The sequence below is a fragment of the Panthera leo genome, chromosome B3, assembly GCF_018350215.1.
Source record: "Panthera leo isolate Ple1 chromosome B3, P.leo_Ple1_pat1.1, whole genome shotgun sequence".
In the NCBI taxonomy this organism is placed as follows: domain Eukaryota; kingdom Metazoa; phylum Chordata; class Mammalia; order Carnivora; family Felidae; genus Panthera; species Panthera leo.
The window spans coordinates 108,173,628-108,188,537 of NC_056684.1; the positions used below are offsets into that span (position 1 = coordinate 108,173,628).

Below are 14,910 nucleotides of genomic sequence, written 5' to 3' on the forward strand. Positions count from 1 at the left end.
TGCTAAAATGAAGGAATATGGGGTCATCCTCACTCCAACCTCGTGGATTGAAATTTGGAGAGGAGTGGTTTTCCTCAAAAGAAAATCTTTGGTAAAGATGTCATTACCAAAACAGAGGGGAAATATTCTAGAAGGTCAAAACACCTGTATAGTATAACACATATAAAAGTGTGTTACTTCTTTTTAAAAGAAATTTTAATACTAAGAACCCAAGTTTTTATGTATTTCCCCACATAGCGGGTGCTCAGCTTTTCATTTTGTTGTATAGATGCACATTTATATCCCTTTTCTGTTTGAAGGACTTCTTTTAACATTCTTGTTTTGTTGTGATGAATTCTTTCTGAAAAGTCTTTATTTTCCCTTTGTTCTTGAAAGATATCTTCTCTGGGTATAGAATTCTGTCAGTGTTTTTCTTTCAACCCTTTAAAACTATTTCTTCACTGTGAGATTTCACAGTGAGAACCCTACTGTCCTTATCTATACTCCTCTGTTCAAGTGTCTTTTTTTCCCCCTTTGACTACTTAAAATTAATAGACTATTTTTAGAACGGTTTTAGGTTGATAGAAAAATTGGGCAGAAAATAGGGAGAGCTTCCATGTACTCTCTGTCCTCCTGCCCTGCTTTTCCTATTATTAACATCTTGGATTGAGTTGGTGTGGTACATTTGTTACAACTGACAAAGCAATATTGATACATTGCTAGTAACTATAGTCCATAGTTTACATTAGGGTTCCCTCTGTTGTTTTGTTCCTGATGATCTGTCACTGGTTTTCAGCTATTTGATTATGATGGTGTGCCTTGGTGTGGTTTTCACCATACTTCTCGGTCTTAAGATGTGTTGACCTTCTTGAATTTGTGGGTTTATCTTTTTCATCAGATATGGAAAACGTTGTTCATGCTTCTTTCAGATTTTTTTTTGCTCCTCTCCTTCCTTCACAGTCTCCAATAACATGTATTTTATGCTGCCTGAAGGTGTCCCACTGCTCTCTGATCCTCTGTTCATGTTTTTGCAGTGATTATATTTCTCTGTTTCATTTTGGATAGGTTTCTATTGCTGTTTTCAAGCCACTAGTCTTTTTTTTTTTTTTCTGTAGTGCACAATCTGCCATTAATTCCAATCAGTGTATGTTTTCATCTTAGTGTAGTTTTCTTCTCTAAGTTTTGTTTGAATATCTCATATTTCTATTATGTTCAATCTTTCTTGTAGTTTCTTGAATGTATGCAATACAGTGATATTTACCGTTTTAGCGTCCTTGCCTACAAATTCTGTTGTCTGTACGATTTCTTACACCATTTCAATTGATTGAAATTTCCCCTCATCATTCATGATATTTTTCTGCTTCTCTGCATGCGTAGACATTTTTGATTGGATAGCATACATTGTAAATTTTACCATGCTGCATGCTGGATGTATAACTGTTCCTTGAGCTTGGTTCTGGGATGTGGCTAGGTTACTTGGAAACTGTTTGATCCTTTCAGGTCTTGGTTTTAAACTTTGTTAGGTAGGGCTGAAGTAATGTTTTATCTAGGGCTAATTGCTCTTTCCTATGAGGCAAAACCCTTCTGAGTAGTTTACCAAATGCTCCACTAATGAGGATTTCTATGCTTGCTAGTTGAACCAGGCACTCACTGTTCCTGGTTCTGTGTGAGCTCCGGGTACTGTTACCTACAATCATTTCCATTAGCTTTTTCCATGGCTACAGTATTTTTTCTCACATGCCCTTATCAGCATTCATCTGAAGACTTCAAATACAGCAGGTCTGTGAGTTCTTTTTGTGGCTCTGTTCTTCCAGACTGTTTGGGCGAGCCCTGACAGCCTTGGCCCCTAGATCCATCTCCTCAAATCAGGGAGACCATTAGCTTTGCCTCAAAACTTTCTCCAGGCAGTCAGTTTGGGTAAGCATAGAACTCACCTGCTTATTTCCCATCTCTCAGGAATCCCTGTTTGGGGTTGCATAATGTTCAATATTTTCAGAAACATTGTCTATGTCCAGGTTTTTAATTGCTTCACAAGTGAGGCTAAATTTGGTACCTGTTATTTCATCTTGATTGGAGGCAGACGTCCCCTTGATGAACCCTTAACAATTTAAAGGTTGACCTGGGCTTCTCATGGATTTTTTTTTAACCTGGAAATTTCAATCTCTTGGCATTTCATTTCTTGCATTACAATATACCCCCTTCATTTATTTTTTGTATTATGGTGCTTTTGAGATCTCCAATACAGAATTGCAAGGAAGTGGTAACAGCAAGTGTTCTTGTCTTTTATTGTCTCTAAGGAACGTTAAAATTTACTTTTGAGTGTGATGCATGGTATATTTTCTTTTTCAAGTAGAGAAAATTTTCTTCTATTCCTAGTTACTGAGAATCATTGTCATGAATGATGTTGAAACCTCTTTAATAATTTTCCACATCTGGTGAGATGATTATGTTTTTCATCTTTAATCTATTAATGTGGTTAATTACATTTAAGAGATTTTCCTGATACTTAAACTTCATTGCATGTCTGTTATAAATTCTTATTCTCAATGTGTTTGTTTTTGATATATCACAAATTTTATTTGCTGCTTAGTTTACAATATTTGCAAGTAGCATCATAAGAGATTGATCTACTATGTAAATTACCTTACTTGAGTTTATGCTATCCTTAAAAAATGATACAAGAAGTTTTTCCTTCTAGAATGGCTTATATAAAAGAACAATTACCTGGTCACTGAAAGTTGGAAAAAGTCATATAAAGCTGTCTGGATAGATGTGTCACTTTTTGAATTTTTTCTATTATTTCTTTAGTAGTTACTGGTCTATGTTTTATCTATTTGTTCTTTTTTAAATTGTTTAGACTGGTTTTTGTTCTTTTCAGATTTTTAAGTGTCCATTATATATGTAAATGTATTATTTGTCTCTGTCTTGCCATGGCTTATCTTTAAGAGACCATTTTCATCTTGTCTAGTTTTAAATGTTTTCTTTATATTAACATTTATATTAATATCTGCTTTTTATCTTCTCTATTTCTTCCATGCATTTTGGTTTGGTTTAAACTGTTGATCAATAACATCTTAAATTGACCATTTATCATATTAATTTTTCAGTCTTTTTCTTGATTTCTAATATATACCTTAAATGAATCCATAAATTTCTTTCAAGTACCACTTTAAATATATCCCACAAGTATATGATATATGATGTGTTCATTATTTTTCAGCTATAAATATTTTATTATTCCAATTAAGTTTCTTCTTTGACCCATCAATTATTTAAAAATGTGGATTCTGGTTTCCAAAAGCATTTTTATAATTTTTAAAAAGTATTTTATATCTAACCATATTGAAATTAGAATGTGATATAATGTTTTTGAACCTTCTTCTGTGGCCTAATACATGGCTAATTTTTGTCAATCTTCCACATAGGATTTAAATTACTGTGTGTTCTTAGATTGTTTTCCATTTCACCTCAAGCTAGTTTAATTCCTCTTGTGTATTATATTCTGTGTGTTTGTGGTGTTAACTCATCTTTAGAAGGGGTGTGTTTTTGCTTGGTGAGGGGTGTAATCCTGTGTATATTGGGTTATGGAAATATTCCTATAGAGCAATTTTGCATTTGCTTCTACTGGGTCTCCTGGATTTCGTAGATGCTTACCCATTTCCCTTATTAATTTCTTACCTTCAGATATCTGTGCTTCACTGATACTATATCTCTGAGAGAGGTAAAGACTTGATGTTTTTATTTGTCATAGGGTAATTTTTTTCTCATTCACAGCCCCAATAGATAGTAAGCTTCCTTGCTACTTCTCTAAGTCCAAACTGTTAGATGAAATTTACTAGTCCCCTTTTCATAGAAAGGGCAGCCTTTATTAAAGAGTAGTAGTTTTATGCTAGCGTCCTTATTCTACCCTTGCATGAACCCAAAGCCGTTGATATCCTAGATATCAGCCAAACAAGTTGGTTACTCCTCTGGGTTAATACCAGGTGTCTTTCTAATTTTATCAGTGCTTCTATGAGTTTGTGGCAGAAAGGGGTTCTATATGTCCTCAGGCTTCCATATAGCCAGAACAGAAAGTTGGTCTGATTTTTAAAGGTGAATAAACTAAGGTTCATGCAAGATCACCCAACTGGGAAGTGTCAGTGCTGGGATAAAAACCTGTACATGACCTGCTTCTTTTTGGCATTCTTCCTGCTTTGCATTTGGCTTTTATCTGATATTTGTGATGGTTAATTTTGTGTGTCATATGATTGTGCCATGAGGTGCCAAAATAGTTGATCAAATATTATTCTGGGTGTATCTGGGAGGATGTTTATGAATGAGATTAACGTTTGAAATGGTAGACTGAGTAAAGCAAATTGCCCTCTCTAATGTGGGTGGGCCTCATCCAATCAATTGAAGACCTCAATAGAAGAGAAAAGCTGAGTAAGAGAGAACTTTGTCTGCCTGTCTGCTTGAACAAAAACATTGGTCTTCTTCTGGTCTTGGACTAGAACGTACACCATTGGCTTTCCTTATTCTTAGGCCTTCAGTCAGCCTGGAACTAGACCCCTGGTTCTCCTGGGTCTCCAGCTTGCCACTTGTAGATCTTGGAAATTGTCAGCCCCATAATTATATGAGCCAATTCCTTATAATAAAAATACAAATAAATATAAATACATATATAAATAAATATAAGTATAAATACACATATCTCCCCTATTGGCTGTGCTTCTCTAGATAACCTGCCCAATACACTATTGTATTAATTTAAAATTCATTTGTTTATTCATTTTTGAAGGACCTTTTATTCCTAGCAGTATGTTAGACACTAAAGGGATACAGTAGAGAACAATGAATTAAGACCCCAAATTCCTTGAAACATGTTAGAGGAACTACAGCTACATAAACCCACTTAGAAAATGTAAGTAAGATAAATATCAGAAGGTAAGCTCTACGTGACAGTTCAGAATATGGATGGAACAAGGGACATTATTATACCCAGGGCAACATTTCTAATTCAGTGGTGCCAGCTTTGTTCAGGTGGTTCAATGCCAAAGATGGATGTGATTTTTGTGGCACCCCATGAAATTTTAATGTATTTATTTTCACCACAAAGCAGGAATTATTTTGCCAATGGAACTATGACTAGATGATATAAGCCATGTAACAATCACAGGCAGGAGCATGCACATCCATGACAAAACAAGCTGAGGAAAGAAGCATGATTAACTATTTCCACTTTTTTTTTTTTTTTTTTTTTTACTTGCTTGTGCTTGTCAGCCTATGTGTGATAACACGAACCCAAGGGACAGAACCTTTATGGGAAAAGTCAAACATTTAGAAAATTTTCCATCAACTGTTCTGCAAATGGAGAAAAGTTATTCATTATCTGATTTTATCAGTGGCATCATTGAGGGCTGCTATTCCAATATATGCATACCACCACTGAATATATGAGGTATGAATTATGTGACTTTTCTTGGAATATGGCTTTTAGTTTTCTTCTAAAAAAGCTCTTAGCCAAGTGAGCATTTTCAGTCCATGCCTTTTCAGTTATCATGATATATTTGGATATATTTACCGTAGATTCAGTGCTGGGGAGAGTTTGAAACTGCCTTATAGATATTATCCCAGTAGCCTGACTGGGCTCTGTTGCAAGATAAAACAATAACTTTGGAAACTGCCTTGAGAATGATTTGCAGCATGGGATAAGAAGAAGAGTGAGTGGAATGAATGGCTAGAATTTCAAAAACTCACAACACCTGCACATCTCAAGATCTGTCCATTATCTCTCTCAGCCTTGGTTATCCATCCCAGGCCCTTAGTATCCATGGCAATGGAATTTTTTTTTGTCTTCCTAATCAGAACATTTGTAAATTGTAATGTAGGTTCACATTTGCATGTAAGGATTCATTGGAGTGATAGAGAGCTCTTGGGGGTTGGAGAAAAGAAAGCAAGAGCAGCCATTCTGGTTTTATGTTTTCTCTGCATGTGCAGAAATTTAATTACCAGGTCACCGCAGTTCTCAGCAGAGTAAATTATAGTCCTGACCATTAATTTGTATGTAAATGCCACTGTAGCAAGAAAACAACACAACACTTGGGTCCTATCAAGAAATTCCCTTGTTGGAAGCATACAGATTAGAGAGCAGAGCTAAAGAGTCAGGGAGATTAACAGTTTAGCACTTGCTCTTGTCCGGATGAGCCCTGTTGTAGTCATGAACTTCAAAGTGATTGTCAAAGTCAAGTGTTCAGGAAATACTTGCAGTTGAGAGAGTCAGATAATGAGAAATCAGGGTCCAATGAGTACGGACACAGGTCTGTTTAGAATACTATCTATTATAGTGCAGCCTTTGTGTAATCCCCATAGTCTGAGCTAATCACCCCACCCATGATGCTTTCATGGTGCCTCCTCTCTATCTTGGATGAGAACAGCCTGGTGGGGAAGAGAAATAAGTTCCTTTTTGTTTCAGCCCACAATTAATTGTTGATTCCTTTGATCTGATGGAGTATTGGCTTCATACTTTGTTCTGCTAAGTTTGTTTCAGTTTTACATTTAGTCTTAGCTCAAAGGTTGCTCCTTCTAGAGTTTTAATGGAATACCTAAGGTGTGTACTAAGCCTCTCTAACTTGGCCAGATTCAAACTCCTAATTCAGTCTCCTCTGAAATAGTCTGCAGCCAAAATGTCTGTGTAGATTTTTAGCCCTCTAGCTGTGACTTTTAGGGGGTTCCTTGGATTCTTCCCTATGCAATCATATTTCAGGTTTCAGTCAATTGTTTGAGCTAAGTTCACATGCAGATTTTGGAGTTCTCTCTCTGTGGTTCCTTCCTTTCTGGAGTTTTCCCCTATATTTCTTTGAATTCTGTCCTCCAACATTTTAAGTCAATAAGGCTTCTGATTTCTTCTGAGTCCTAGATGCCCTGTGCTTCATGGACTTGGTGGTACTTTTAACAGAAAAGCAATGTAACCATGTATCTCATCCAGTAAAATTTCCTTCTTTCAAAGATTGGATCCTCTCCAGATCGTCCCTGCTCTTGCTCACTCTCTATGTCTTCAAATAGTTTGTTTAAATTTTTTTTCATGAATTTATAACTGTTATTTGTAGGTGAGTTCAAATCACTTATTCTGCTGTTATCAGAACTGGAATCTTTGAGGGGTGCCTGGGTGGCTCAGTTGGTTAAGCCTCTGACTTTGGCCTAGGTCATGATCTCGCCGCTCATGAGTTCGAGCTCCACGTCAGGCTCTGTGCTGACAGCTCAGAGCCTGGAGCCTGCTTTGGATTCTGTGTCTCTCTCTCTCTGCCACTCCCCCACTCGTATTCTGTCTCTCTCTCTCAAAAATAAATAAACATTAAAAAAAATTTTTTTAACGAACTGGAATCTTTGATATTGTAACTTTTCCCTAGTATAGTGATCTGTATGTTACTAACTTTAATCTTTTATTTTTGACTCACTCATATCTGTTACAAGAGGCATCTCTTTGTAGGAAATAGAGTTGTCAAAATATCTCGCAAAGGTACAGGATAACAAAACAAGTGTGCACAGGAGAACCCAATGCTAATTCTTCCTCTGCCACTAACCAGCTATTTGACTTTGATGAGTCCCTTAAGTAATCCCAGACTCAGTTTCTGTTCTGTAGAATGAGGGAGTTGGGTTATATCAATGTTTTTCAAACTTTAAAAAGTGTTGGGACTTCTATTTTTTTTTCTCAACAAAATCTCACAAAAATGTAAACCATATTAGGGCAAAATATCCTTGACTGTAGAGGGTGCATAGTTCAACCTGCTCAGTGCAACCACCCATATCTCCACGTTGATAGTGGCATTGAAGCTCCTTTGTGGAACCCTAGACTTCCACAGAACATAGTCTGATAATAGTTAAGGCTGGATGATTTATAAAAAATCTTTTTCTCTCCTGCCTGAATCCAATAATGGCTGGATTGTGCTTCCAGAAATGTGGCCCCTTTCTTAGGATCTGAAATGGGCAGTTGTCTCATTTAACCTCCTTTCTGCTTTTTCACTTTAACCAACTTCTTATTCTTACTTCCAATCTTATCCAGCCACCACAGGCAGGCATTCATTGTGGGTATTTGAGAAATCTAGTATGTAAGGGATTTCCTGCAATTGTAGCTAAAAGTAACACCCAGGTACTGCACTACTGAGTGCAACCCACCCCCACCTGTCTCCACTTCCCATCTAGAAGATGTGAGCCGTACTTCCCTCCACCTAATTGCTCTTGTGTGGGTGGGAAGGAATTAATAAGCTTGGAGCTACACTGATCGTTTATAAATTCTAACTCCATCTGTAAAATAGCAGCAGACAGGCTTAAGAAATCCTCCCTTTGTATCACCAGTTGGTAGTTTTGTTGCCTTAAAAGAAACAAGAAAATGAGCAGGTGTTGAGCACTGCCCACATCCAGACAGCATTGCCAACTCATAGAGTGCTCCACCTCCAAACTTGGGGAAAAGGATAGTGAGGAAGGAAAGTGACACAACTCCTATTATCAGCTTAATCTTTTCCTCCCCTAGCCCTTGTTTCTTCCACCTTTCCCTTACAAAACCCTGATGATGAGTTTCCAAGTTAGACCCTGCAAGAACAGGCACATTCTTTCCTTTGTATGTAAATGTAAGGCTTCCTGAAAGGGTTTCCACCTAGGGTACTGCCATGATGGGGGATAATAATAATAATAATAATAATAATAATAATAATAATGAACCAGTTTGAGCATATCAAATACCAGGCATATGCTAAGTGTCTTTACATGGCTAATCTCATTTAGTTCTCTCAACAATTGTAAGAAGTGAGGAATCTCAATAAGGACACTGAAGTTCAAAAAGAATAAGAATTTGCTTCAGTCTCAAACTAGTGAGTGGAAGATCCCAAATTCAAACTCAGGCAGCTTGACTCCAGACTTACACTCTTAACCAGTCTAGCCTTGACTAATGTTATACCTGACAGCAGTTTCTGTGGCCCTGCCCCAGCCCCCCTTCTTTACTCTAATGTGGAAGATACAGATGGCATTGGCTCTGCCCCTTCTTACTTAAACAAGAAAAAAATCATTACGAATTAGAGTGAGGGACATTCTGACTCCATTGTGGTAGGGATTCAATATTGATGGGTCATCAGCTAGCTCTCTGTACCTGTCCAAGTCATGAACTTGCTGTCAGTGCAAGAAGCCCACAGTAGCACCTTGATAATGTATGAACAAAGGGGTGAAGCCAGGTGGCCATGCATCAGCAAGGTTGCAGAAGAGTCTAACTTCTCTTTGGTGGTGGATATTTGGGTGCTATCTATGGTCTGTCTGAATTCTGTGATTGAGTAAAATGAACAATCTCAACTTCAAGATGTATCCACATCCATGGTATTTGTGCAATGTTTTCCTATTATTTTAGCAAGCTAGTTGGATGAAGAGGTGAAGATTTTAATACAAATGCCCATTGTGCTGTTTCACAGGTACTTAGCTTGAAAGGGGTTTAAAGTTTATGTTTATACAGTGTTTCAGAGAGTACTATATTATCTCTAAAATAAGCAACACAACTTAGATGAGACTTTGCAATTTTAAAAATTTAAGTTGAATGAAATCCAGATCAGCTATTTAGTTGTTGACATAGAATCATTACAAGGCGAGTAGCAGGGATCTTTAAAAACGATGTTCGTGAAAATTCTTTCTAACTCAGCCTGTGTAATTTTGTGTTCTTAGTGATAAAATACAGTTGTATCAATTTTGACCAGGAATTTAAAAAGTTTTTTTTTTTTCCCTTGAGGCAGCTGATGGTAGAGGGAGCATTATGTCCATTAACATTGACTTTGGAGCAATACAGCCTGGGTTTCGATCTTGGTTCCACTATTTACTAACTGTTATGACTATGGCAAATTACTAACCTCACTTTGCCTCAGTTTTCCCATCCAGAGAATGGGAATAATAAAGTACTTATTCTTTGGGTTATCGTAAGGAGTAAATAAATGAAAATATGTAAAGTTCTAGAACAGTGCCTGCACATGATACATGCTCTATATGGGATTGCTTTTATTATTGTTATAGCACCACAAGGGACTTCTGTTGCTACTCAGTGGTTTTTAGGATGGATGGCAGGTTTTGTTATTAGGTGGAGAATTCCCTGAGATCCTTGGGGTGTAAGACTTAGAATAGTATGTGCAGTTTTATTTATAATCCCCCAAGGATCCATAGGCCACTTATACTGCAGCCTTCCTGTATGTATTCACTCCCATGTGGACTCACTGCTCTTCTCTCCTTTCAAAGGAAGCAACTTCCCGGGCGGAGGCAGCCGGGCACCCTGGCCCAACTCTGACAACTAGATAGGGCGCAAGTATTCTCACACAATAACATCTGCTGATATCCGCATTGGCTAAAAACATAAGTTCTATGTTCAAGTCCCACTGTGTTATTTTGCTTACTTTGTTGCCCAGGGCAAGTTACTTAACTGCTTTGTGCCTCTGTTTTCCATCTCTATGATGGGAATAAGAATCATCCCTACTTCCTGGTGTTGCTATGGTGGTTAAGTGGGATAATATACGCAAAGTCAAGAAGATGCCTGGTATATACTGTAAGTTGAATGAATTGGAAATCTTTTCTCTGTGGATGATTGATGAATCACTGGAGAAAAAAAATCAAGGATGAATTATGGTTAATAATGGTAAATTAATGAAGTCCAAAAAATATTAATAATTCTAATTATTGATTTTATAGATGAAGAAATATCCATGGACTAACTCAATTTGAAATTGATGACTATGATTATTTACATTTTATTTATTTTTATTTTATTTTAAATTTAAAATTTTTTCTTTAAATGTGAAGAATTTAGTGATTTATTACTTATATATAACACCCAGTGCTCATCCCAACAAGTGCCCTCCTTAGTGCCCATTACCCTCCCCTACAGCAACCCTCAGTTTGTTCTCTGTATTTGAGTCTCTTATAGTTTGCCTCCCTCTCTCTTTTTATCTTAAAAAATGATGTAGTGATACAGATGGAATGGAATCTCACACTTGGAAAGAGCTCCCATGTACACTTATTCCAACCACCCCTCCCATGCACATATCCTCCTAACTTTTTCTCAGATGCTTAGATGGTCCTATGTTCTAAAGGTGAAGGGAATTCAATTTTGCTCCACTGGTCTCTGGGTCTCTCCCATATGTGATGGTCTATCCCACAACAGGTGCTTTTCCCAGCATTTGAGACATGGGAAGACTGCCCCTTATGATCATTTTCTGTTGAGATGTTTTTTTAGTATTGGCATATTCAGTATGTTTTGATACTTAGCTTTTCAGGTCTTACCATGTGCTGGTCACGGCCAACAAAATTGAGTGAACTGACAGCGATGTGCTCTTGTATTCTTGGGCCAGCTGCTCCATAAAAAGCAAAACAGATCCAGTATACATGTTTGTTGGGTAGGAAGTTTGGAGGCAGAAAACATAGATCTAGAGAAGATCTGGGAAATGACCCAGACATCAGAAATGATCCAGAGTGTTTAAAGGATTTGACCACAGGGATTGAGCTAGTTGATGTGAGCATAGAGAGTTCTTTCCACTCTCTCTCTCTCTGGTTCTTCAGCATAATGATTAGAAATGTAGCCTTTAGAGACAGGCTACCTTGATTCAAATCTCCATTCTACCCCTTATTGGAAGTATTATTGTCAGCCGTTGTAGACATCTCTATCTCAGTTTTCTCACTTGGAAAAAGAGAACAATAATGGTGTTTCATGTATATTCTGTGAGCTAATATGTGTAAGCACTTAGGACAGTTCCTGGCACATAAAAAACAAACAAATAAGTGTTTGTTATTACTACATATCTTCTTAACAAACTCAGAAATATCAATTCTTAAATAAGAGAATAAATGTTTTGATCAGGCTGGTACTTAAAGTATTTTCTCTCACTTACAAAATGGCTTTATAATTTCTTCTTAGCTTCTGAATCAGATGGAATATTCAGGACCCATCTGTGAATTAACAACCATACCCTTCCCCAGAATTACTATATGACTTTTGGATTGGAGGAGCAAATCTCTAAGAAATAATTCCTGTTATTTATTGTTTCCAATTTACTTTCAGCAAATATTTACAGAGTAGCCTCCCATGTGCCTGGCATAGAGATAGGGTCTTGAGGGATACATAGGTGGGTGGTCTGCTGTGCCCCTTACTCTCCTGATGTGTGCAGGCTAGGTGGAATGGTTGGAAATTAAATAGGTAAATCTGTCACAAAGCCGGAGGGAGCACTGATAGGGCAGGACTGAGCTCATGGAAGAAGCCGTGAACCTTATAAGGGATCAGTGAAGGGCTTTCTGGAAGAAGTGATGTCTATGGCAAGTCCTGATGATGAGCTAGATTCTTGACTAGTCTAGAGGGCTAGAGGAAACTAGTCCAGGCACAGGGAACCCTGGGTGAGTGTGGGCGGGGGGAGGGGGAGAGGTGCTCAGGCTTGGAGAAAGCATTACATCTTCATCAGTTTATTCAATATTTAACAAGTGTTTGTTAAGTAGTTACTATGCAACAGACATTGTTTTACATAATGAAGAGACATCAGGTAACAAAACAGGTGATGTCTTTATTTTCATGAAAGTCATGGGGGAGAAGAGAGAAATAAAGAGAATTGCTTAAGGTGGGGCAATGGGGAAGGGTTTAGTGGAGCTGACACCTCAGTGGTGAGAGGAGAGGAACCAGCCAGGTAAATACCAGGGCAGGAGAGTTCCAGGTAGAAGGAACATCAAAGGCAAAGAACTCAAAGGGAAGAACTATCTTCACTTATTGTAGAAGCTGAAAGGACCAGTGGGCCGATATGGACAAAGTGGTATAAATAATTCAAAGGGTATTTGAGTTGGGTCGTTGGTGCTGAGAAAGGCATTGGAACACAATAATATAAGCTAGTTTTGTTTTGTTTCATTTAAATTACATATACTACTATGGATGTCTCTTCAAAACTAGGATACTTTTGGAAGATCTCAGTTGCAAGTAGGTCTGTTCTGGAGTGGGGCTTGGCTCTTTGTGTTTTAATAATAGAAATGAGGCTAAGAGCATATTTTCTGTCATCATTGACTAGAATGAATGTAAGTCAAATGTCCTGTTCCCAGTTATAAGCACGTCAGCAACACAAGAAATCAGCAGGGCCTCCCTGCTCAACAAGAGGTCTTATTATGTCAATTAGGGGCGTCCCAATGTTTCCTCCCAGGTTCTAGTCATATATTTCTACTTGCTCTCGTAGGCTTTCTTTTCCTGTTTTATTCCTTTGGGCTCAAATTTGTGTTTCAATAAATGCTCTAAAATCTTTCTGCCTGGTTTGGGCTTGCTTTATCCAGACTCCTCATCCATGTTCTTCTGTTTCTCCAAATTATGTATCTCTGTATTATTGTGGGCCCCCCATGAAACTCATGGCTCTTGTTTGCTCCCAGTTAACAGCTTTGGAGATGATGAAGAGCCATGCACATCTTCTGACAGTGACGGGGAGGTGATCAAACAATTTGAGATTTCCATGTCCCGGTCCCAGAGTTTTCGTTCAGAAGCATCTAAGAAAGGCACACAGGTGGGATTGGAGCAGAAATCAAAATTCAGCCACCTGCTCTCTACCCATGAAGAGGATAACACAGAAGTGTCTGCCTGTGAAGGTATTTGCATGAAACCCTCCCTTTATCTAGAGCAGGGATGGACAATCGTAAGAACAGCTTTGAGTCACTTGATTACTACACTTGTATCTGAGTCTCCAGAGAGGAAAAGAAAAGGGGGCGAGACCCAGAGGCTGAAACAGAGTAGAGGGGGGTCTTACCAACCTCACAGAGGGGCTGTCATGCAGGGAACTGGGAGGAATGAATAAGAAGTGCCAAAATCCTTACCCCTGATTTGTGGGACCCCTTCCTTCCTTTTAGGTTATCATTTTGTATATTTTGAACACTGATGGCTAGAATTAGAATGGTATTTATGAAGCTTTATAAAATCTTGTTCTCTTCTGATAAATACAAATATTTCACATACCTGTTTGCTGACATTGAGATTCTGTCATTTTTCTCTCATTTGGAATCCTAGAGTCTATTTTCCATATATGTATATGACCTCAGAAAAATTTTTGGAAACTTTCTTTTAATAGTTGATGTTCTTAAAACAATATGTGTGTTTTATCATTCAAATAAATATATGTTTTACAATAATATCAAATAGCCTTTTTCAGATAACACATACCTTGTACATTTGTCCTCATTTTCTGTAGTTTCTACCCTCCCCCCCACCCCCCATCCTACCCCTCTGTTTCCATCCTCTGCCACATGAGAATTGCTTGCTGGGCAAGAGCAAAGTGTTCTGCCATTCTCTGATGTCTTCAGACTAAGTACCTTCCACAAAGGGGAGGGAATAATACTCTGAAGTAGATCAGCACAGCCTGTGAATTGTTATAGTAGGTAGACCTTGTTAAGAGTCCTCCTCCTATCCCCCCATGTACACAAAATAACCTGGAGAAAGAACGGTGCATTATTTCTTAGTACTTTTCTAGTGAAGGTCAGGGATCTCTCTGAGTCCTTTATGCCTGGAACCCTGAATAGGCATAGGCTATTGAAACAGGGAAAGGTCTATGAATTGTAGTTGGTAAAAAGCTAGAGAAAAAGAACATTGTCCACTTTAGTGACCCAGTCTAAATGACCTGAGTTCTCTAATCTTTTCCTTCTTTCCTTTGGACATGTGATTAGTCAAACCAATGGAGGCATAGTTGCAGGTCTTCCATATTTTTCCACACTTAGCAATAGAAAGAGAAAAACGAGAGCCTGGGATTGAGAGAAGGTAACAGAGAAGAAATTTCTGACTTGACAAGGTGGATAAGGCTGGCCAAAAAAAGAACAGCAACAAAGAATATACAGAACAGACCTTATTCTTCAGCAGAAATATAACAATGTGCTATCCACCATGTAATTTTACTTACTGATATGAGCCACATAACATATTTTATTGCTATT

At 37.9% G+C, this 14,910-nt stretch overlaps 1 protein-coding gene across 1 annotated transcript in view; it reads left to right on the forward strand.

The window, feature by feature from the left end:
* The window catches only part of SYT16 (synaptotagmin 16), a 119,746-nt gene that overhangs the window by 76,720 nt on the left and 28,116 nt on the right, over positions 1–14,910 (forward strand). The window contains exon 3 of the mRNA XM_042943441.1: positions 13,366–13,578. Within this exon, the coding sequence (XP_042799375.1) occupies positions 13,366–13,578 (213 nt within the window). The remainder of the gene's footprint in view (positions 1–13,365; positions 13,579–14,910) is intronic.